The 24,733-nt window shown below is 40.7% G+C and overlaps 1 protein-coding gene across 5 annotated transcripts in view; it reads left to right on the top strand.

Moving 5' to 3' along the window:
- The window catches only part of garnl3 (GTPase activating Rap/RanGAP domain like 3), a 99,865-nt gene that overhangs the window by 33,677 nt on the left and 41,455 nt on the right, over window positions 1-24,733 (top strand). For all 5 annotated transcript variants that reach the window (XM_037533487.1, XM_017698823.2, XM_037533486.1 and 2 more), the window contains exon 2: window positions 3,321-3,390. In XM_037533487.1, coding sequence (XP_037389384.1) covers window positions 3,321-3,390 — 70 coding nt within the window. The remainder of the gene's footprint in view (window positions 1-3,320; window positions 3,391-24,733) is intronic.

Here is a 24,733-nt window from a genome sequence, read left to right as displayed (position 1 = left end):
TTACATAGACGCGGATGTTCTCAGCCCTTGTGGTCAGTAGCACTTTCTCAGAGGAGATGGTGTTGGGGTGGTGGCCCCACACTGTATATCTATTTCAGTCTTTACGCAGAAGCCATGAAGACATCTTCAGCAGCTCATGCCTCTGCGTGACACTGGATCTGTGTGTGTGGTAGGAGGGAGGGTGCTGAAACTTGGTTCAGGTGCCAAGCAAGGTTCCTGTGGGCACGTTCCTCTATCGGTTTGGGTTCTTTCCCATGGTCTGGGTAGTGCAGCCAAAGATCTTAGAGCGATCATAAGAAACAAAGATAGTATCCAGCCTTTCAGCAAAGACTATGACACCATTTAGTGAAATGCTGTTTACAGTTTGCAAAGGTGTCAGAAGTTCATTGCAATAGCGAGACCTCTCCCACACCCACTCCCTGAACGTTGAATATAACTGCAGGCCTTGTATGTTTATTTATAATTAAGTCTGACAGTGTGGTAGCCACACATATTCAAAGTAATGATTAAAACTGACAACTAGCTAACATGTTAAATTGTTTTGGAATTTAAATTTTTGTCAACCTACAGCACTGTGGGACAAAAAAAAACAAAGATTCAATTCCTATGAGGTCTCTGAGCTCTGCACAGTACTGTATATCAACTGGGCGCTCTGGTCCACCACACATGTGTTTGATATTTAAGGCAGTATGCAGCAAACACATTTTCCTCATTTTCACTTCTTGGGCAGCTCCACTGAGGCCTACAGCATGTGCATGTTGTATGTAAATTTTGCTATGGCACAGTATAACAGATTTGCTCGGTATCGGTCTTTCTTTTCACCTGACAATATGAGGGAGAAAAATGAAGGCCCCCGCTGGAGCACACAGAATTGTAATGCAAGTCAAAACTCATGTTAATGTTGTACAGTGTGACCTAAAAGGAGGTGCAGTAGCATTTTTGCATGGTGAAATTAAAGAAACAATGTGGGACCAAATCGTGCCACAAGAGTCCAGCTTGCTGCAGCTGGAGGATATTGTAGATTATCATGGGAAATAAGTCTTTGGCAATGCTGTGCTATACTGTGTTATACAAAATACTCTTCAGCCACAGTAAATACAGGAAATTCAGTTGTATAAAAATGTGTACATTTAGATCCATTTTAAGATACTTTGATGCAGATACTGATCCAGAGAATTGTCTCAAGAAGTACATAAATTGAGAATTGTTGCATTGCACCTTTCGTATAAGTGCCTGCAGACAAAATTAATGGTCTAACATACGTCATCTTCTGAAGGCTATATTGACATGTGTAGAGGCATAGTCACGTTGACAGATATTCTGGTCGATGACCCTAATTGGTGCCACAAGATGACCTTTGTTCAGGCTGTCAAGCTGCCTCCACCCTGTTTCCTTAGCAACCAGCCCTTGGGTTTGGAGAAGTGTCTGAGGATACAGCCTCAGAAGGGCTTGGTCAAAAAGAAGAGTAGAAGTTTTGGTGTACATTAATACATTCGGCAGACAGTCTTATACAGAGTGACTTGGTACGGAGGTGGGCGACTAGCGTTGGGAATCCTGGCCAAGGGCTCTTAGTATGGTGTGCTTGATTTGGTGGGGAATCAAACCCCAGTCAGCTGTGTGGAGGGCAGTTGTATTATGAACTACCAACTGCTATTTTTACATACAGCAACTGAAAATATGCAATCTAGCATTCACAAACCTGTATTGTGCTGGAAGGGTGAGCCAAGTAATCTACGCTGCATGCTGCATGACCATGTGTTTAGTTTTTCAAAGAAAATGCAGTCAGTGGTTTCTGTAAGACACTGGGCAGTGCTGGCTCATGTCACAGCTGGGACATCTAGTTGTGGTTGCAAACTCTGAGAGTATTAGGGAAGAGTATTGACTTACATCACCATAATGATAATAATGAACAATTCTTGTGTTATTACTGACTAATTCATATAATTGCATTATTATGTAACATTAACAGCAAGCAGCAGGTATTTATATTGTCTTTTGCAATTTGTCTAGTCTCTTATCGATAGTCTACAGATACTCTCCAGGTGATAATATAGAGTAATGCAGAAGATGTCAGTATTAATGTTAGTTTAGGGCCAAGATGAGGGTAAATCAATTCAGTTCATTTACAGGGGTCTCACCAAATTAAAAAAATGCTCCTTTTATTGACCTTGAGGCTTCACACAACTACTGTCTGCTCTTATCCCAAAGGCATCTAAAGTGTGAAGGTGATCTAAAAAATTGGGGGAAGTGCCAAAACGTGATGCACTGGCAGATTTTTTATCATGTGGAAAGTGTTTTTCTTCTTTTGTATTGTAGATGGCATTCTAAAGCCCAAGTCACAAAGTTGTAGAGGTATTTCTGGGTGTTTGTGGTCAAATTTGATGAGTCAGCATTTATCAACAAAGCAACAGTGTAAAAACAGCTTTTATATATAAAAAAAAACATGATTATGCTGTAATACCTTCAGAATGTAGAAATCTAGGAATCTGATGCTTCTACCATCTACCAGTCTACCTCGAAAACCTTTATAAATGCAACTTGAAAAAAGCCCACTTTCCTTAATGTCTGTTTCCAGGTGTAATTACCTAGATATACACATGTTCATTCTCACTCTTTTTTTGGAGGTCAAAAGTAGTAAGTGAGAAGAGCATCACATACAAAGGTGAGGTCCATGGTATTTGACCTGCTCTTACATAGATACTTAGAGAAAGCAGAGCGAGGGTACCCATTATCCACACACACAATCTCAAAATAAAGCTTTAAATGGCACATATAACCTCTAACATGACCTCACGCTCAGATGCAGTCCTTTTTATAAACAGAGTTTCTTTTATAAAAAGAATATATTAAATTATTTGAAGTATAAAGTGCTAATGGAAACATAATGATAGCCCTTTCACAAGTTCAGACCTTTCACACACTATCTTAAAACACTTTGCCATACACAGTCTGCCATGAAAAAGCTTCTACAGAATCAAATGTCAGCATGTTGTGTGTTATCTAAGTAAGTTAGCTCTTGAGCTCTTAGAAATTAACATCTTGACTGATATTGACATTAATATTATGAGCCATGCTTTGATTTCAGAAAGTTTTAAGATTGAATTCAACTTGCAGCGGACTAATGTGAACACACTACCTACACACCCCTGAAAGTGCAAAACAGAACAACCTGTGAAAAAACAGGATAGAAGAGTTCATCCGAGCTTTGTATGCAAACAGCTTAGAGCCGGATGTTAATATGATTATTTGCATGGATAGCATACGTAATGCTATGTAACCTTCGTAAAATATTTAATGACAAACCATTTTGTCTCTTTCAGTTCTGCCTCAGAAGACCTGGGGTGCAGGAGGGGAGAGTTTAGCCGAAAACACTATGGATCAGTGGAGCTGGTGAGTAGTAATGTCTCTAATGCCCAGTGTAGACATGTATAGCCCTGTCACACAGATCTGTTGCAGAATCACTGATCTGGGAATTGTTGGTTAGGTCTTAGAGTGTTAAAGAAAAAGGTTTTTGAGATAGGGAATGTGGTACTGGATCAGTCAGGTACAGGGCTTGTTTTGGAGACTCATCAATTTCACCGTTTTCTTCTGTGCCACAGCTTTGGTGTGAACGACAAGGTTGAATGTTGCTCTGGGGGCTCGTCTGTTAGTCGAGTTTCACTTAGGGGAAATCTGTCATTTTGACACCTTGTTGATGGCATATCCACCTGTGTACATGCCTTATCCTGTTTTTTTTTTCATTCTTGGTTTCATTATAGCATTTCAGTTTGCCTGCAAATGATTCTAATGTTTCATTACAGTCCTACTGTAGAGTTTTAGACCTATGCTATTTAGTATGTGTGTTCCTTTTATTGCTGTCTGGCGTGGCTCGATAGCCAGGACAGAAAGGATGTGGCAGAGAACCGCACTCAATGTCGCTTCCTTTGTGAAGTGCACTAAAGGGTTTGTGGCTAGTGTGAGGGTAGCCTTCTGTCAGATATGGTTGAGTGACAAAAACACACACTCATTATCATGTACAGCAGCTGGTAAATATGCACATGATGAGACTTGGCTGATGGATGCCAAGTTTGTATTAGTGAAAGTGTTTATGGTCATGCTCTGTAACAGTATGTTAAGCATTTTCTGTAAGGAGAGGTTGAGTCCCATGTTTAAAATAATGTTTTAAGATTTCTGCATAGTGAATAGATAATCTAAAAATATCTATTTACTTTAACATCTTTTCTTTGTTTTCTTGGTTAATTAATTCTTGGGCTCAATTTCTGAGCTGCTGAGTAAAAGTGTATATTGTATGTAACGTATATGTGTAATGTATGTAGTACAGTATATTGGTTGAACAACAGCTGAAAGGCAGTGTGTTTGGTGATATGGCTGGTGTGGAACTGTGCAGAATTGTGTAGAATTGAGGTGTAATCGCTGTCTCATAGACTGTTGTTGGAGTAGGAGAGTTGGAGCGGACATTACATTGCAGTGCATGCTGGGTACCGTAGTACATTGCATTGTGAAACGGGCTTATATTAATATAAAATTAAAATACTTTTGCGGCCCTCTGCGTAGTCCTCAGAAGCACTTGTATCAATATGCCAGCCCCTATTGGCTGGCAGCTGGGAAGTGCCCATCAGCCAGCGGGAGGCTGCATGCCTTTGCTGGAGTAAGCTAGAGCAATAGCCCCTACTATCCAGTGGGACAGGCGCTGTTTAGTAATGGGCTTCCCAAGGTAAGGTCGTGCCCAGGATACGAACAGCTGATCAGTTTTCCTAAACTGCTCAGTCCTGTTCAGGTAAATCTGCAGTGCGCGCACCGGACACAGCATGTGTAATTGCCGCTGCTCATCAGAGGCAAATGCTGGGGGGTAAAAAGCTGTCAATACAAGACGGGGAAACGTTCCTGATGAATCAACAGTTTTGGGGATAAAGACAAGGTTAGGTTTCAAAACAATCTCCAGATCCCCCAGTGCAAACAATAAAATGTCTTCATTAATGAAGTTTTGAGATTCACGCCATGAATAGGCTCAAAAGGGCGTGCTCCCTTCATAAAATGGCGTATCCCACTCTTGTGCCTTCAGAGCCCTGATGGCAGGAGGATATTGCAGCCAAATACACTTTAACAGTGAAAAAGGCTTTTCTCTTATCCAAGAGCTCCTGTAAGGTGGACAAAATCAAAGGGATAGAGCAATGAAAAGGCAATGCCTGTGATTCTGCACAACACTCCTCAAAACCTTGCCACTTGTGCTTGTAAAGGGTTCGAGTAGATAAGGCCCTGGCACTCTGAATCGTTGCTATAACATTATCGGGCAAACCTACGGTAGTTAGGTTGGACCTGTCATGCACATGCTGAGATAAGCGAGATTTATTAAGGACAAATCCAAAATCAGGGTCGAGACAGTCCAGGGTCATAGAGCCAACAAGGATAGATTGGGGGACAGACATGACAGACAAACCAGAATCCAACTGAACAAGCAGAGCAGAACAGAACTAACAGAACATCCAACACAGCATATAACAAAGACCAACGGCAAACACAGGGCTTAAATACACATGGAAAACGAGGGACAGACGGAGACAATTGGGGGCGGAGTCATGAAACGAGGGTCTAAACCAAAATGTGAACGCATGGACAGAACTGGGAGGGGCCAATCGTGACATCATCAATGAGGATATTTCCTCTTAAAGAACATGAGCTGATTTGCCCAGAGCTTTCGAGGACAGTATTCCCCTGAATTGTGGTGGAGTAATGGCAAATTGGAGTCTGTACCCCTTGTCTATCGTGCACTACACACATTTTGAGGTCACACATGCATATCATGCTTCTCTCTTTACAGCTAGTGGTGTTGAGGGGCGCTCCACTGACACTGATTGGCACGTGTGCGCCATCTGCTAGTGTAAGCTGGTGTAAGACACTTTACAGGTCTGTACCATCCAGGTGGTTTTGTGGCCACTTTTTGTGGGCAGCCATATTTTTGTTTAACACTGTGTCTGGAATATTTTGCAACATGGTATGAGCACTGTGTTTTAACACTGCATGTGTCTGTAACCTATGTGATAGTGCCCTCGGCTGCAAGCCTGGATGTGCTGTGGGGAACACTTATTAAAGAACACTGGTGTGTGCTTTTGAAACTTGGTGGCATTAAAAGGAACATCCACCTGAACATTGTTTCTCATTTTCTTTGCTGGGCTATGTGAACTGAGCACCAGCTGGGGCTCTGAACGCCTGAACTGCAACTCTTGGGGGGATAGAGAAACCAGCATCTGGCCATCCTGGTTGTTCCCTGCCCATGGCTGTGCACTAGGTAGCACGGTGCTTTTTCTTCTCACCCTGAGTGGAGGCCTGGGTTGGCTGAGTCCTTTGCATCGAAGCAGAAGGAGAGGGGTTCTTGGACCAAACAGCTGTTGCGTTGAGGGACTTGGGCTGTGCAGGAGATCCCATTTGTGTCATGGGGCGCTTAGGGATCCTGAAGGCAGGAGGTGGGCGGGCCACTGCCTGTGCAAAGGTCTGGTGAGGAGCAGCAGATGGGGTCTTCCTGGGGAGACATATCAGCAAAGCTTCACCTTTCCTTTTCTTCTCTTTGCAGCGCTGTTGCATGGCAGCGACAGCAGAACCAAACAGGCCCTTGGGGTCCACTGGAACATCCAGAAGCTGAACCTTCTCTTTGTAAGAGAGGCTAGAAAGGTTGAGTCAAAGACCCTCTCCTGTGCCACCATGATACCCATTACTCTGCCAGAAGCTTGGACAGCACATCTGTGTACTCAAAGGCAGAGATCAATCAGTCACAACTCATCTCAGCGCCTTGAGTCCGGTTTGGATGTCATCTCCTCCTGCAGCTCAGCCTGGTATTCCATGAGCATGGATTAGGCATTGAGGGCTCTGACGGCTGTAGCAACCGAACGATATGACTTTTCAGTCATGGAGGACTGGAAGCCGTCAGATTTGGGTGGGAAAGTAAAGCTGGTACCAGTTATGGTTTTCTGCCCTGGGTGCAGGTGGAAGGAAACTATGGACTCGACTGGAGGCAGGTGAGAGAGGCCACTTCCTTCCATATTCGCACAATCTAGTGCTGACCCTCCCTGAAGGAGTTTTTTGGCAGAGAATGATTTATTCTGGGAGTTACTTCCTCCTTGCATTCAGGGAACACTGGCAGGAGTTGTCTTGCTGTTTGCTTGGCTCTTGGTAGCCATTTCCCCTTATAACAGGAACTGGTGGTCTCTGCCAGGATGCTGGGCCATGGAATGCCCAACTGCTCTGCTGCGCATTTGCACATGTGCTGCAGATCCATGCTAAGGGGCGCTGAGTCGCCATTGCTGCAGTCCGCTCCCGCAAAGTTCGGTTGGGTAGCCTGTCTTGATCGGATGAAAGTGGACTCTTCGCAGTCCTTTTCCTCAGAAAAAAGCCCCTCAGACTCTCTGTCTATGACTGCAGAGATCAGCTGTATGGCTTTGAGGCCACTGAAGTCATCCATTAGCGGCTCAGCTTCATCAAGCTGATTGCCCCAGCTTGCGCTGGTAGGAGCCTTGGAGTCCTCCGCCCCCCCGGTCACTGAAATTGGTGTAGTTCCCAGCAGCAGGCCTAGGTCAGACAGGTTAGCATGGCATGCTAGCCTGTGGCGGAGACACTTGAGGGCGTGCACAATGCTCAAAGAAGTCAGGTTAGGTTAGTGCTGCTTGGGCGTGTCGCAGCCCAAGGCACGTGGCACATTTGGTGTGAGTGTCCGTGCCTGAAATCTTATAGCCACATGGGCACACTTGCGGAGGTGGTTTCTCCTCCACCTTGGAGCTAGAAGCAACCATGGGCGCTTCTACCACTGTGAGTACCAAGGGGAAGTTTTTTGCAAAACTTTAGCTAGGTGGGTGTAGCCACGACTGCTAACCAATGGTCAGCTAGCAGACTGATTAGTTCGCTACTTGTTTGGAGACAACGAAATGAGCAGGGCTGCTGTTTAGAGACAGCTGAGCCTCTTCCTGTTGTGACAGAATGAGGTTAACTCCACTGCACAAGTGGGCAAGTTAGTGCCCAGTGACTGAGTTGTTAGCTCAGGCTGTGGACAGTTAAACTAAGCACCCAAGTGCGGTTGTATTGAAGCTGAGCTTCTGAGTGAAGCGAGAAGAGGTTTTTGAATAACCAAGTGACGTTGTATCAGCCCTTAAATACAGAGGAGGGGCGGCTCCTCCCTGACGCGCACGACCCAACACCACTACACCACATCCACCAGCCTGGACTGTTGACACGCAGCAGGTTGGGTCCGTGGATTCATGCTGTTGGTGCCAAATTCTGACCCTGTTATCGATATTGGAGAAATCGAGATTCATCATACCTGGCAATGTTTTTCCAATCTTCCAGTCCAATTTTGGTGAACCTGTGCCCACTGCAGCCTCAACTTTCTGTTTTTGGCTTCTTCTGTTTGACGTTTTGTGTATGTTGACATACTTTTCTACTCACCACAAATGTACAGAGTGGTTATCTGTTTTAACTTAGGCTTTCTGTCTGCTTGAAACAGTCTGGCCATTCTCTGTTAACCTCTCACCAACAATGCATTTCCATCTGAGCTGCCTCTTAGTAAATGTTTTTACTGCCCCATTTAGAGTAAACAGCCTGTGAAAATCCCAGAAGACCAGCAGTTATAGAAATACTCAAACCAGCCTACCTGCATGAACAATCGTCTATCAAAATCACTGAGATCACATAATTTCCCCACTCTGATAGTTGATTTGAGCATTTCCTTGTTGCTACATGATTGGCTGATTACATAATTGTGTAGAGTAGGTGTACAGGTGTTCCTAATAAAGTGATCAGTGAGCGTGCTTAACTGCAATAGACATCAGTTTTCAAAGTCAGTGAGTCCATTTACATGCACTTAATAATACGATAACTTAAAAAAATCAGATTTTGTCAGTAATTCAAGCAGCATGTTTACATGCACTTGAGTAATCAGATAATCTGCCAATAGACTCATGGAAGAAGACATGACGTAAACATAACGCAAAACTCAAACTTCATGCCATGGCTTTTTTTAAACATTGCACTACTTTAAAAAGTGAACATGCATCATGTAGAAAATGAAGAGAAACATTTCATGTTTGGTTTCAGTGCCACTCCAAAAGTGTTTTGCTGCTATCTCACGACATCCACCGACTGTTCTCGCGCATGTGCAGACTGAGAAATCTGAAAGAAATTTGAGTAAGAGTATACATCCACTGAAAAATCTGATTACTGAGTTCTCTTTATCGGATTTCTTAAATGGAGTGTGGTGTTCACATGACCATTTGAATAGTTGGATAACTGCAGAAATTCACTCAGCGAGATGAGAATGATTCCAATAAATTCCTAGAATGAAGCCTTAAAATCCCTATACCAGGTGTATCCCATTGTCAGAAAGTATGATCACACCAACTGTAATGACAGAAAACCATATAACTGGCGTAAGTGGCTACCTTATAAATATGGCATGATTTTAGCTTGGTACAGAGCATCTACATTTGGAGTGTTGACATCGCAGAAAGAGTCTGCTGCCTCTAGCAGATCATTTAGTTATCTCAAACCAGAATGTTTTTATGCCTTCAGTTTATTAATTAACATATCGCCTCGTTCAGAATGATATAGTTGCTGTCAGTTATTAGCATTAGTCTCAAACAAATGAATACTCTAATTAAAAGTGAAAATAAACCACTGTTTCCTTTATTTATGGTCTGCAAAGGTATGTCATATATGCTAGTCATGATGTCACTGACTAATCGGTCTAGCGCATACAGAGAGCCACAGCAGAGGCTTTAAACATGCAAATGTCCATTTTATCTTTGAATCTAATTAATATTCAAGTGTCAAACTTTATTTTGGCAGCCCTACAAATAACACTAGCATCTTCACATTCAGAAGACATTGGCTGCCTTTAATGATGTACAGACTACTCTGTGTAGGTAATTATTTTACTACAACCCTAATTCCAATGGAGTTGGGACGTTGTGTAAAACATAAATGAAAACAGAATACTATGATTTGCAAATCCTTTTCAACCTATATTCAATTGAATACACTACAAAGACAAGATATTTAATGTTCAAACAGATCAACTTTATTGTTTTTTGCAAATATTCACTCATTTTGAATTTGATGCCTGCAACATGTTCCAAAGAAGTTGGGACAGGGGCATGTTTACCACTGTGTTACATCACCTTTCCTTTTAACAACACTCAATAAGCGTTTAGGAACTGGGAACACTAATTGTTGAAGCTTTGTAGGAGGAATTCTTTCCCATTCTTGCTTGATGTACAACTTCAATTGCTCAAGTCCGGGGTCTCTGTTGTCGTATTTTAAGCTTCATAATGCGCCACACATTTTCAATGGGAGACAGGTCTGGACTGCAGGCAGGCCAGTCTAGTACCTGCACTCTTTTACTACGAAGCCACACTGTTGTAACACGTGCCGAATGTGGCTTGGCATTGTCTTGCTGAAATAAACCGGGACGTCCCTGAAAAAGACGTTGCTTGGATGCAGCATATGTTGCTCCAAATCCTGTATGTACCTTTCAGCGTTAATGGTGATAACAATCTGGACAGACCTTTTCCTCTTTGGCCCGGAGGACACGACGTCCATGATTTCCAAAAACAATTTGAAATGTGGACTCGTCAGACCACAGGACACTTTTCCACTTTGCGTCAGTCCATCTAAGATGAGCTCGGACCCAGAGAAGCCGGCGGCGTTTCTGGGTGTTGTTGATATGTGGCTTTCGCTTTGCATGGCAGAGTTTTAACTTGCACTTATAGATGGAGCAACAAACTGTGTTCACTGACAGTGGTTTTCTGAAGTGTTCCTGAGCCCATGTGGTAATATCCATTACAGAATGATGTCGGTTTTTAATGCAGTGCTGCCTGAGGGATCGAAGGTCACGGGCATTATAGTATTGGTTTTCTGCCTTGCCACTTACTTGCAGAGATTTCTCCAGATTCTCTGAATCTTTTGATGATATTATGGACTGTAGATGATGAAATCCCTAAATTCCTTGCAATTGCACATTGAGAAACATTGTTCTTAAACTGTTGGACTATTTGCTCACGCAGTTGTTCACAAAGTGGTGAACCTCATCCCATCCATGCTTGTGAATGACTGAGCCTTTCAGGGATGCTCCCTTTATACCCAATCATGACACTCACCTGTTTCCAGTTAACCTGTTAATCTGTGGAATGTTCCAAACAGGTGGTTTTTGAGCATTCCTCAACTTTCCCAGTCTTTTGTTGCCCCTGTCCCAATTTCTTTGGAACGTGTTGCAGGGATCAAATTCAAAATGAGTGAATATTTGCCAAAAACAATAAAGTTTATCCATTTGAACATTAAATATCTTGTTTTTGTAGTGTATTCAATTGAATATAGGTTGAAAAGGATTTGCAACACATCGTATTCTGTTTTTATTTATGTTTTACACAACGTCCCAACTCCATTGGAATTGGAGTTGTAAAATAACATTTAAACACTGTACCACTGCAGTGTATGAGATGGTTTCTGCACAAGCTGTGTATTGTTCATTACACTACATTGCCAAAAGTACCCATCCAAATCATTGAATTCAGGTTTTCCCAACCATGCCCACAGGTGTATAAAGCAACTAGGCATGTAAACTGCTTCTACAAACATTTGAGAAAGAAATATCGCTCTCAGGAGCTCAGTGAATTCTAGCATGGTACTGTGATAGGATGCCATGTGTGCAACAAGTCAAGTCGTGAAATTTCCTCACTACTAAATATTCCACAGTCAACTGTCAGTGGTATTAAAACAAAGTGGAAGCGACGGGGAATGACAGCAACTCAGCCACGAAGTGGTCGGCCACATAAAAGGACAGAGCTGTGTCAGCGGATGCTGAGGCGCATAGTGCACAGAGGTCGCCAACTTTCTGCAGAGTTAATCGCTACAGACCTCCAAATGTCATGTGGCCTTCAGATTAGCTCAAGAACAGCGTAGAGAGCTTCATGGAATGGTTTTCCATGGCAGCTACGGATGACTTACAACACCAAACACAATACAAAGCGTCGAATGCAGTGGTGTAAAGCACCACCACTGGACTCTAGAGCAGTGGAGACGTGTTCTCTGGAGTGATGAATCACTGTTCTCCGTCTGGCAATCTGATTGATGAGTCTGGGTCTGGCAGTTGCCAGGAGAACAGTAATTGTCTGACTGCATTGTGCCAAATTTAAAGTTTGGTGGAGGAGGGCTTAGGATGTGTGGTTGTTTTTCAAGAGTTCGTCTCGGCCCCTTGCTTCAGCAGACCAAGAGATTTTCCACAATTTCATGCTCCTAACTTTGTGGGAGCAGTTTGGGGACAGCCCCTTCCTGTTCCAACATGATTGTGCACCATTGTACAAAGCAAGGTCCATAAATACATGGAAGAGCAAGTTTGGTGTAGAATAACTTGATGTAGAATAACTTGACTGGCCTGCACAGAGTCCTGACCTCAACCCGATAGAACACCTTTGGGATGAATTAGAGCGGAGACTGCGAGCCAGGCCTTCTCGTCCAACATCATTGTCTGACCTCAGAAATGTGCTTCTGGAAGAATGGTCAAAAATTCCCATAAAAACCCTCCGAAACCCTTGTGGAAAGCCTTCCCAGAAGAGTTGAAGCTGTTATAGCTGCAAAGGGTGGGCATCATATTAAACCCTATGGATGCCACTCAGGTTCAAATGTGTGTGTGAAGGCAGATGAGCAAATACTTTTGGCAATATAGTGTATGTGTCAGTGGTATAAAACGAAAGCACAGTGTAGCTAATACATCTTTAAATAGAACATGGAATAGTTGCAGCATTTATTTCTACAAATGAGCATTTTTATTATTGGTATTATAGATGATACTGAAAGGTTTTGGTAAGTTAACTGCGATTTAAGCATTTTTTCAGGTTGTTAAACATTTACGCTGAAATTTACTCACACTCTTACAGACGGGAGAGAGATTGTAAAATTATGACAAAGATGAACTTCATTAATAACAAAACTGTGCTGATTTTCTGCTCAAATTTGACTGTACGCAACTATGGGCTATTGTCCTGTAAACTAGCAAATGACAGGCAGTCCATCCAAGAATCCAGACTAGATGTTCTGTTTATTCAGCGAATTGTATACGTTATAAAATATTTCATGCGTGACTGTCAAAGTGACAGATGCGGAGTCGTGCCCTGTCTGCATAACAGCTTCATCCTGGCCGGCATTATTTTCAACAGATTCTTTTTAATTATATTTTTGTCTGTTGACGGCTTCTTTGTAAAAACACACACAGGTGTATGCAGTTATTATGACAGAAATAGAGGCTTGCAGTCAGCCTCTGTTTGCAAGACAAAGTGCGCACTCTCTCTCTCTTTTAATTACCACATTACTTAATTTTATTAATTAGAGGATGTGCGTGTCTTAACACTGCTCTCTTGTTTTGGTTGGAATCAGCTAGCTGGTATGTGTGTGCATCCGTGTGTGAGCAGTATGTTATAATTTCCATGGCTCTGTAATGCTAATTGATTTTGATCTGTGACCAGTTCTGATGCCATGCCAGCAAAGCCATAATTGTACATCTACATATGTGTGTGTGTGTGTGTGTGTTTGTGGTGCTGGGGAGAGTGGGGAGAATAAATGGCAACAGACGCAGTTATAAGCCAGCATGAACTGCCTCCTATTTTCAAGGCATAAGCAAGGCCTGCATTTACTGTGGTGCAGTGCATCAGTCCCTGGTGCTTGATATTGTTGCATTACTCCTAAGTAAAATGCATGTCCACAAATGAGTGCGTGTAGCCATGAAACCACCAGAGCCACTCAGGCCAGATGGTCTAGCACCAGCTTTCCTAAGATAGTCCAAATGTAAACAGAACCAAGAATAAGAAAAACCCTGCACAAATCAGTCGGCAAGGAATTTGGCAAGGAGCTTGGATATCCCAGTGTGTTCGTCTAACAGATAACTGAACGTCAACCTGCTGTGTGAGATCTATTGGATTCGATGCTTGAAAGGGGAAATGAAAAATGCTTTGTCATCACTGCAGCAGCAACATTAAATTCAATGACAGGACAAAGCACACGGTCAGCAAAAATCTGCCAGTGGAAGTAACAGCGATTACAAAGAGTCAAGAATTAGAGGTGTTTATAAAATCAGTCAACAAATGTGTATCAGCCAGAAAAAGTGCAGTGATCTTACCAAACTCACTGAGGGAACATTGAGAAAAGGCAACAGGTCACAAATAGAGCCATGAAAACATAGAGAAAAGGAAGAAGCCCTAGATGTAGTGTTGGGCAGTATAACAATATTTTATTTTTGTTACTGTAATACACAATATGCAGTTCTGAGCATATTGTGCATATTGTCAGTACTTAAAGAACTGTCCAACTGCATGTTTCATTAAAAAGAGAACATAGTTAGCCATGTTTAATTGTACTTAGTGTAGCACAGTACGTGAAATGTTGAATAATAATTCTATTCATAGTTTTTGATAGCAGCACATTCTGACTGTGTGTCAAAATATTGTGATGCGTATTGTGTATCATGAAAACGTCTTTAAGTATTATGATATACTGTTTTTTCCATATCAACCGCCCCTGCCTTTGTGTCATCTTGAGCTAAAGCTTTATCCACTTTAAAACCACTATAACTGACACAAGAACAGTTTAATCAAGGGAGGCTGGCTATGTTTGCGTTGCATGAAAGAGCAAGGTATCCACCTATAGCCTGTTGGATAGCTACTAGCCTGAGCTGAAGGTTAGACAACATTGTAATTTCCTCTGTAAGGTGAATGGGGATGATAGAAATATTAGCTATGGAAACAGCATAAAATTATAAACTTATTTTATGTGCTGCCTTATCGATGGCTGTTGATACCAAATTGACAAGTGCTGCATTGCTAGGATTTATTACTTTGGTCTGCAAAAAGCTGAAAACATATTTTGGTCCATGAAGTCAGGCATTTTAGTTTGGTTATTAAGAAAAGAATCAAGAGCAGTTAATATTCTTACCTAGGAAAATCACCTTTCAGAGTGGAAAAATTACATTTGCAGAAATCAGGATATACATCAGCTGAATTAAATGGAGAACTGCAGTATTGCATTAGTAGGAAGATAAAACAGCAGACTGGTGTGTGTGTCTGTGTGTGTGTGTGTGTCTGTGTGTGTGTGTGTGTGTGAGAAAAGAACAAGCATGAGGTGGAAAGAATGATGGAGGATGAAATAAAAATAGTGTGTAAATGTAAACCTTGCCCTTAAAGGACTCAAGTTTTGGGTGAACAGCTTTTCTTATGTTAAAAGAGAAAGTTCAGTGAAAGAATGGCAAGGTGGCTAATGGTAAATGGAACCTATTGTCATTGGTGATACATATTAGCATCATGCTAACTTGAAACCTAAGTTTAACATGTCAGCATGTTAGAGTTCTTCGGTTGAATTATCCTAGTAAAGCAGATAGCTGAGGTGTTCAGTGTCTTCTAAGCTATGTTTACACAGTGGGTAAAAGCGGCCTAAATCTGATTTTCTCATCAAATCCGATTTTTTTGTTTGGCTGTTCATATTGTCTTTTAAATGTGATCTGTATGCGACATCAGTCTGAACAGATCACGCTCCCAAACCGACCCGCATGCACAAAAAAAACAATACTTCACGTGGCTTGTCCAGAGGTAAACAATCATGAAGACTAGCGAACACCAGTCTCTCCTGTTTCATCTTCTCCAGCATCACAGGAGTGATTATGAAGTTCCAGTTGTTGACAGCTGGACTCATCACCCACAATGTGTTCCAAGTTCCCCATAAAAAGGGCGCGTTACTCAGCCACTTCTTTGTTCCGTGTCCTCGGATTGTCCTCGGGCTCCTTTGGCTGCGCTCTGCCTTTTTTTTCGAAACCTCTTCAAACACGGAGCAACTGCTATGAGTTTCTTCTATTCTTTGTTACAGAAACATCAGCCTAAATGTTTGTGAGTCTCAGCAGCACAAGATTATGACGAACATCTAGTTGAACTGACGTAAAAGTTGCATGAATTCCGATCTGGCTGTTCAGACCGAGTCGCATTACTGCAGATCGGTTACAGATCGGATTTCAGTACGACATATGAAAGCGTCTCAAATCAGAATTGAAAATGTCAGATTCAATGCAGTTTTTGTTGTTCACACTGCCACACAAATGACACATCTGTGTCACATATAAAGAAAAAGATCGGATTTGGGCCACTTTTACCTGCTGTGTAAACGTAGCCTTAGAGATGATCCTTTCTGAAATCTCTTCTGATGCTATGATTGAGATACTGACTGACAAACTGCAGGAAATACAAATATAATTTGCATAGTTGAAGATAAATGAGTACTACTGGACTGGAAAGACAGGAATATATTAGCCTCATACATTAAAATAAAAGTACTGAAATATGTTCTGAACTCAATGTCCTGACATGCCTCAGTATATCAAAACCACCTCCAGTTGTGATGATTGCCAACAGCCAGAGTATTTGTGTTCAGACTGAATTACTTATTTACTTGTTTATCAGTGCCTCTTCATTGACATATTGATCTTCAGGCCATACAAGTCAACAAATTAGCCTGCCATGTTATCCATTTACTAAAGCTGCTCCCCTCTGCATCAGTGTTTAACTAGCCAAGTGCAGAGCTCAAAAATGGTAATTTACATGTGTCCAAACTACTACTTGAGAAAAAAAACAGTGTCTGAGAGGGACGTTGACGAAAAAGGCATAGACAGACAACTTACAGAATTAGTTTTTATTCTCTGCGGTTAAGAACTAAACCATTTGCCTGATGTGTCAGAGTGCAGCTTTGCCCAAAAGAGATGAAAGCTTTGCTGAAAGCCCCACAAAAGGGAAATACGGATGGGGAGTTCAAAAGAGGTGATGACCGTCTCTGCCAGCTCCTTTTTCAGAGACTTTAAAAACATAAATGAAATATGAGCAGCAATAAGTAAAATGTGACTTGGAGCTGCAACTCTAGCAAGAGTAGTGGAGTCACTTTCCTTGCTTTTGTCAGTTACCACTGTCATTCATCAGCAAGTGCTTCCCAACAAAGTAGTGGATTTCTCACGTGTGATGACTGTTGTGGTCACATTTGTACACAATTGTTAATCTATTCAGCATCACTTTTTAAATGAGTCATTACTTGATGATTCTGCATGTCACATTGTTCAAGTCATGGGAAGGTGCTCCAGCATTTCATTGATTTGTTGCCAGACATTACAAGACTTTTGAAGCCAAGGTATGAAGACTACAGGATGAATGATAAAGCATCTGACAGGCCTAACTTCCAGACTAGATGAGCTAAATTGAGAATTACAGGGAACGGACAGAAACGTGACATACATGATTAGTACTGGGTCTGCCTTCAAAGTGAAATTACGTTAGCTGCTTTTCCACTGCATGGTACCGGCTCTACTCGCTTTTTTTGGTTTATGCAAAATGCAATATGTGCTATGCAAATGTGGTACCTGGTACTAGGTACAATTTATCGTAGCATCTCCATCAAGGTTCCAAGCTAACTGAGCCGATACCAAAAGGTGACAAAAAATGCTACATACTTCTGATTGATCGGAGAGAATCACTAAACACAAGTCAACATGTCTACTAGCTACCAGGTGTGCGCATTGTCTTGCGTCGTCTTTGAGCCACCAAATTTGTCTTGTCATCTGAATTTTAAAGTAGTATTTCCCAAACTCTTGTTTTTTTTCAGCAGCAGTTATCTTGCTGCTATTAACCTCTTAACAAAATGTAACAAAATGCTGAATAACATTTCAAGCAAGGCTTTTTCCGTCCTAAACACTTGTGCATCCACCTAGACAGACTGGCAGAAGAGTTCAGGAGGCAATTTGAGGAGCTAAACAAGGAGACATTGTCCATTTTAAATCCTTTTCTTGTCACTCAGGATCTGTCAGCAAAATTACTACAGGTCTTTCTATTGTCAAGTGGAGCCACCATGGAAATAACTGACTTGCAAAATGACCTTGAGATAAAAGCCAGGCCAAGAGACAACGACTTGTGAATAGTGCGAGTTATATACTTCTTTCATCATGCACTCTGAAAGTGAATGGCTTTATTGGATCAGAATATATTTAAGAGAGTATTTTCACAGTTGAAAATGATTAATCCTGAGTATCACACTTGCTAAGAGATGCTTGTTTGAATGACTGCATTTTAATGGCTGTCTCAAACTATACCCCAAATGTCTATGCATTGAGTGCAATCATTGTCAGCACTTACACATGAATTGTTAACAAATGAATACATTACAGTTTAATGAAGTAAACGAACAGTTACATTTTACGTAATTAGACTATAAGGACATGCATAGGTTTGTTATTTTAAGTAGCATAGTTCTGGCATTCACAGCGACACATCTGATTCATTTAGACTTCAAAAGGTGATCTTATTCTTAGAAAGGCTGACCACCGTAGTAAACTGACTGGAGAGAGAGAAATCTCTTTGTGTAATACTCACTTGAGCTCTATGTATCGTAATTGTATGTTTAGTTTAACACTAAGAAAGTACTGACCCACTGAAATGTGAGATAAGCATTTTTTACACAGATTAGCATCTCAGCCCAGATTCAATGGCAGTAAACATTTAGTTCATTAGTCTCGCTCCAGCTTTTCCTCACATTATCGTTTTGCAATTCATTTTTTGTATCCAACTGTGTTTTCTCCCTCTTTGCTTCCACACCTTAATTCATCTCATCCTATATCTCTCTCTACTGCCCCTTCCTTTTCTCCAGCTTCTCTCTGTGTCTGTTTTGCTTTCAGGCAGAGATGAAAAACGACCTCTCATTAACTATTTACTGCAGGGCTTTTCCCTCCCGACACAGCTCGAGCCTTAAGATTGTCTGAGGCATTCGCCCCCACACGTTCGGCCTCGGGTAGCTGCAATCCCACCAAAACGGCCCTCCAGAAGTATTTCGGCCTGTTAGACCACCCTCAACCCTCCTCCTACCAATCAGATCCATTCCTGTTTGTCATCAGTATGACATCATTACTGTTGTCATGGTTATTTGGATGGAACAGAGATGTGTCGTCTGTTGCATCTGTTTTTTCGTAATAGCATCTCGAATTAATTAAACAGGAAACAAACTAAAACAGTTTGTGTCCAAGACTGCTTGTGTGCTTGCTGCGTCTTAGTAAAAGTCAGGCTCTGTGATATTCTGTTGACTCGGTCAGTTAACAGGGTGTTGATTCTATTGACACTATTTGTTAAGAATGTCTATTAGTGAAAGCAGGAGTTTAGTTCTTGCTGTGTACCTGGTACGCATAATATTAGTGATATGCTGTAGCTCTCATATGTTATGTAGTGACCAAAATTTTGCATGTCATTTCAAGTTCTCAAGTACACACACCTGTGCACTGGAGTGTGTAAGCATCTAATGAGATGCATGAGGCAGAAAAAAATGTATATATATATATATATATATATATATATATATATATATATATATATATATATATATATATATATATATATGAAGTGATGCAGGGGGATTATTCTGTTTTCATACAGTATTTCAGCTGCACTGAATATTTAAAATATTTACATCTTGTACAGGTAGATGTTTTTGCATATTTATCAGCCAAATATTTATTGGCATTGGCTGGTAAATTTTAAGCAGCTCCTAAGTTTAAGAACAATTCTTAAACTCAGTACCAATTTTAAGGAGCTGGAAATTTTGATAACTGATTGCCTGTTCTTAGTTGTTACTTCTTAAACCCAAAGAAACAGTTGGGTTGGGTTATGGTGTAGAATTGGGGCGGAGCTACCCAAATTACTTGTGGTTTTGGCTAATGTTCATGTGCTTTTATTTTTCATTTTTGTTCTTTGTCATATTAGTTTTTATGGGTGCTTTATAGACTGCTGTTAAAAGATACATGTAGATACATTTGGATACATTTTCCTTTTTTTGTAATGTGATGTAACTGCGATGGTGTTTTACCAGTTCAGCCTGTATTGCTGTGATCCTATTAAACACATAGTGACTTAATGAGTTCCCAGTTCCCCAGTAGCAGAACCATCTAAGACTTTGTCAGGAATCCTGTTGATGCCACATTTGTTGGTGATGTTTTGCTGATACTGATAAAATCAGCAGGTGTTAAATATTAGCTGATATATCGACTGGGCTCAAATTCTAGTTTTGTGATTGTAATTCAGTCACATGCATACTCTGATTTTTGTGTATCTTGTCCATTAAATACAATTTTTCTTTGGTTTATACCAAACATTTCATGATATATACTGTATTTTGTTAAGCATCAAGTCTTCTGAAAAAGTGCTGCATTTATGTCAGGTATATATGAGGCAGATGAGGGATGTGAGTGCATCATAATGCAACTACTTGATCGTATGAAGGCATCACTGAATATGTTTTCTCACTGCCTTTATTATTATTCAGTATATTCAGAAATGAAAGATCTCAGTATTCTAATGTTCTGTGGAAACCCCACACACATATGCTAAGCAGAGGCAGAGTTGGCAGCGGGTCCATTCTGGTATAAAAATAACCAATTTGGCAAGACGCATTCCATTATATCATGCCATGCCTCTGGCATGACTCAAGCATATTAGGGCCAATAACGTGGGTGTGCCTTTTTTTTCTTAACACTCTAACCCAGTATACCGTACGTTGGGACACAAGATAGGATGGTGTAGTGGGTGGGCTGTAAAGTTTCTTATAGCTTTCCTACACCAGTTTAACCTAGTCTTACACTAAATGAAACTCTTAGTGAAGATTTTTAGTAAAGCTTTTTTGTTAATTAAACATTTTAACTTTTAAAGTGTTACTTATGCTTTCATTGTACAATTCACATGCCTCTGTAGTGGTTTGGGTTCAACAGCATTTTCAACAAGATGCATGATCAGGCAGCTTAGTGCAGCATACTAGCCACTTTGATCTGTTTATATGACTTAGCTGTTTGACTGCTACATTGCTTAGCTGTCTGCAATGTGCATACCTGTGTATTGGACTAAGTGTGAGAGATGGCAGAGAAGCAGAAATACTCATTTATATCATGGGTGAATTATTTCTTCTCAGGAATTCAGCTTCATTGAATATTTACTTGCCTTAAAAGAGGCAGATGAAGACAGAAACTCGTCCATCACTCCCACCAAACAGGGGGATTGTTGCTATCTTTTAACAGGCTAATCCAAACTGATGGCTACCACTGTCACTGCCAAGTAGTTAAAGTTGCATTGAACAAAGATGACAATGTTACGATAGCGCCATTATGATGATGGGATTACATTAAAAAACTTACTTAAAATTCTGGTCAATCAGTAGTTAACTGGATTTTTTTTTGCACACTGCTGTCCCTTACATAGCCTGATGGACACATTCATTTAAATGCATTTTGTGTGTAAATGCTGGTAAAATAAATGTTCTAAAGGATTCCTAGTTTGCTTTTCAAATAACAATAACAACTTAAAGAGGCCCTGAGCTGTATCTTTGCTTTGCACTTTAAAAGGACTGGGATATTCTCCAGAGTATCAAGAAACGAGTGAAAACAAGTATTTTTACATTATTTAAAATCATGGGTATTTTGTAGGGGTTTACATATTCTGTATATCTAGGACTGTTTCCATTTTCCAAACAGTTTCCTTTTTTCATTAGTGCCAGAGAGGGCGACAAAGCCATGACGCATTTTCACACTCAGTCTGGGTTTTGCAAGAAAAAAAAAAACATCAAGCCCATCATTAGCACTAATGCCATCTTTCACATCAGAGCTTTTGTAGCATTTTAGTCATTGGAGCTCAGATGAGGCAATGCCTTGAACTCCACACTCACACACCTTGTTGTGCTGTTATTGAGTTTTCTTAACAGAATCGGCTATTACCGGTGTACTGCGCTTTTGAATTGCACTGGCTAAAAGAAAAATGATAACTTTGTCACCATTACTACTCAATTAATGCATTTCCTAATTTTTGTCACATTCTTCCTGCATTCTCAGGATTAAAAAAAAAAAAAGATTTGATAGATTTCAGTGCGTTTAATCTGTAAAAATCGACTTAATGTGAAAAGACCTCACAAAAATTGCAACTGGCAGTACAGCAGTTTAAACAGAAAACATTCAGAGCGTAATGTCTTTTTGCCCAAAATGACATGATAGAGTTTGCTCAGTACACTGGGAACTGCTTTCTAAACATAACTTATAATCTATAATAAGTGATTATACCTTATGAATCATCCATCCATCCATCCATTTTCTAAGCCTCTTCTCCGTCATGGTCGCGGGGGGGTGCTGGAGCTTATCCCAGCAGTCATCGGGCGGAAGGCAGGATACACCCTGGACAGGTCGCCAGTCCATCGCAGGGACCTTATCAATCATGCATACAAAATGGAAAACAAAAATAATAAACAAATAGCAATTTATCAGTATTTGCCAATACATCAGCAAGTATTCCCAGCTCTGTATTTTACAAAAATAAGGTGCAATATTTCTATACATATGAACAAACTGAGAACACACAGTTGTTGTGCTTAGTGTATGTGGTGAATGCATGCATTCTAGAATGAAATCAAAGGTGTTGGGCAATGCAGGGTACATCAGTGTGTGTGGGACTATCTGTCTTAGTAAACAAGGTTACACTAAAAGAGACCTGTGTCTCGCTCTTGTATGCTATCCTCTCATTCGGTCTGTAGGTAAAATGTTATTGATTTTGCCATAATGTGTCCTGGACATATGTGTGTGTGTTTATGAGAGAAATTGAGGGAGGGACATGAAGCGATGGAGAGTGAATGGAAGGGAACCTTTCTCATTTGATAATGACGCAAAGAAAAGATCATATGTCTAGTCTCAGCTTATAACCTCTACCCTTTTGACCTTTTATACAATGCTATGCTGCTCAGAAAAGGGCATTTAATGCGTCCTTTGCGTCCTTTTGATATTTGTCAATGCTGTGTGTGTGTGTGTGTGTGTGTGTGTGTGTGTGTATAAGGAGTGTGCAGCCTTATTGTTGCAGTGACTGGTTAGTGCACTGGTTAGAGCAAGCAGAAATTTCAATTAACATGGCAAAAAAAATGTTGATGTATCTTTCTATATTATAAAAAAAACTATAAAAATATTGTAGTGCCTGACTGATATAAGGTTTTTGAGACAGATATGGAAAATCTGATGTGTATATAAAAATCAGATGTATGATATATCAGCCAATATTATTTTTTTCTTCTTCAGAAATACATCAAAACAATTACCTTAGCATTTTTGTATGTAGCTATTTAAGAGTTCTTACCAAGATAAGGATATAATGCAGTTTAAAAATAAACTTGCAAATTTGGGATTTCACATTGTAGTATTACGAATACAAGTAAACATCTGTTTATCTGTGTATCATTTGAAGAATTTAATGATTCACTGGATTACATGTGGGAGCATCTGAACACAAGCAAACAACAAAGCCAAACCAAATGATGCCATTCCAACACACACTCTACATGTCTGAAAGATAAGCTAGATAACTTTGTAAGATACTTGTTCAGCTCACATTTATTTATGTGTCCCATCTGGTTTAATAAATTGCACCGACTGTAACTTCAGACATGCGAGTCACAGATATGTTTACCTTTGCTTCATTTAGGCACTAGGCTGAAGTTGCCTTCCTATTCGCCAGCTTCTTGTTCAGATTTTTCCATTCCACCTTAAATGGTACAGCAGTTACATTCTGGTGCCTGAAGCTACTGCTTTAACTGCTGCACCATTTAAGGTGGAATAAGAAAATTCAAACAAGAAGCTGGCGAATAGAAGGTTGATTTCAGCTTTGTCATTTAGGCAGAATAAGTTAAAATAAACTTTGCGGGCAACCTAATTTAGCAATGAACAGCATTGTAAGCTGCTGTCAGCGATGCTACCAGAGGATTCTTAGAAATGTTGAGCTAGGGAGAAATGATATTACTGTTGTTTGGTTCATAAATCAGTAATCAGGTTTGTCAGCACCTACGTCTACACCACTCAACTGCTGTGACATTAAACATAGGGTGATTATGATTTTTGCCTGACAGTACCAGCTTTCACATTACTGCTGCGAAAGCAGCATGGGTGACGTGAATGTTGCCAGGCTTATTTATCCACAACTAGCTCATATCAGCTAATGACATCAACACGCCGATTTATCGGTTATGCTCTATGATGTACCATAAATCACAATATATACACCCAACAAGAATTTATTAATTAATTATACTAATAATGAGGCTTCATTCATCAGACCAGGCTATGCTTTTCCAGTCTTCAACTGTTCAGTTTTGGTGAACCTGTGTCCACTGCAGCCTCACCTTTCTCTTCTTGGCTCATGGAAGTGGAACCCGAATTGTTTTTCTGCTATTGTAGCCCATCTGCCTCAAGCTTTGACATGTTGTGCATTCTGAGATGCTTTTCTGCTCACCACAGTTCAGAGTGGGTATCTGACTTATGCTAGCCTTTCTATCAAGCTTGAACCAGTCTGGCCATTCTCTGTTGACCTCTCTCAACAAAAAGGCATTTCCACCTGTAGAATTGCCATTCACTTAATGTTTTTTCTTTATTGCACCATTCAGTGTAAACTGTTTGCATGAAAATCCCATGTGATCATCAGTAAAAATAGGTTTCCAACTGCAACTGTTACCATGCTAGTTAGCATGCACTCAGCTGCATTTATTTCTGAGAAGTAAAGAAAGCTTGAAAACTAGCGAGCTGTCTGAGCCATAGTAAACCTATTCAGGCTGCACAAGGCATAAAGTCCAACATGGAGTGTAGCGTATTTTCTGGTTAAAAGCTTAAAAAACTTCCTTACATAGA

This window comes from Pygocentrus nattereri, chromosome 23, assembly GCF_015220715.1.
Source record: "Pygocentrus nattereri isolate fPygNat1 chromosome 23, fPygNat1.pri, whole genome shotgun sequence".
Taxonomy (NCBI): Eukaryota; Metazoa; Chordata; class Actinopteri; order Characiformes; family Serrasalmidae; genus Pygocentrus; species Pygocentrus nattereri.
The sequence above is the reverse complement of the archived record's forward strand: the minus strand, read 5'-3'. Positions and strand labels throughout refer to the sequence as shown.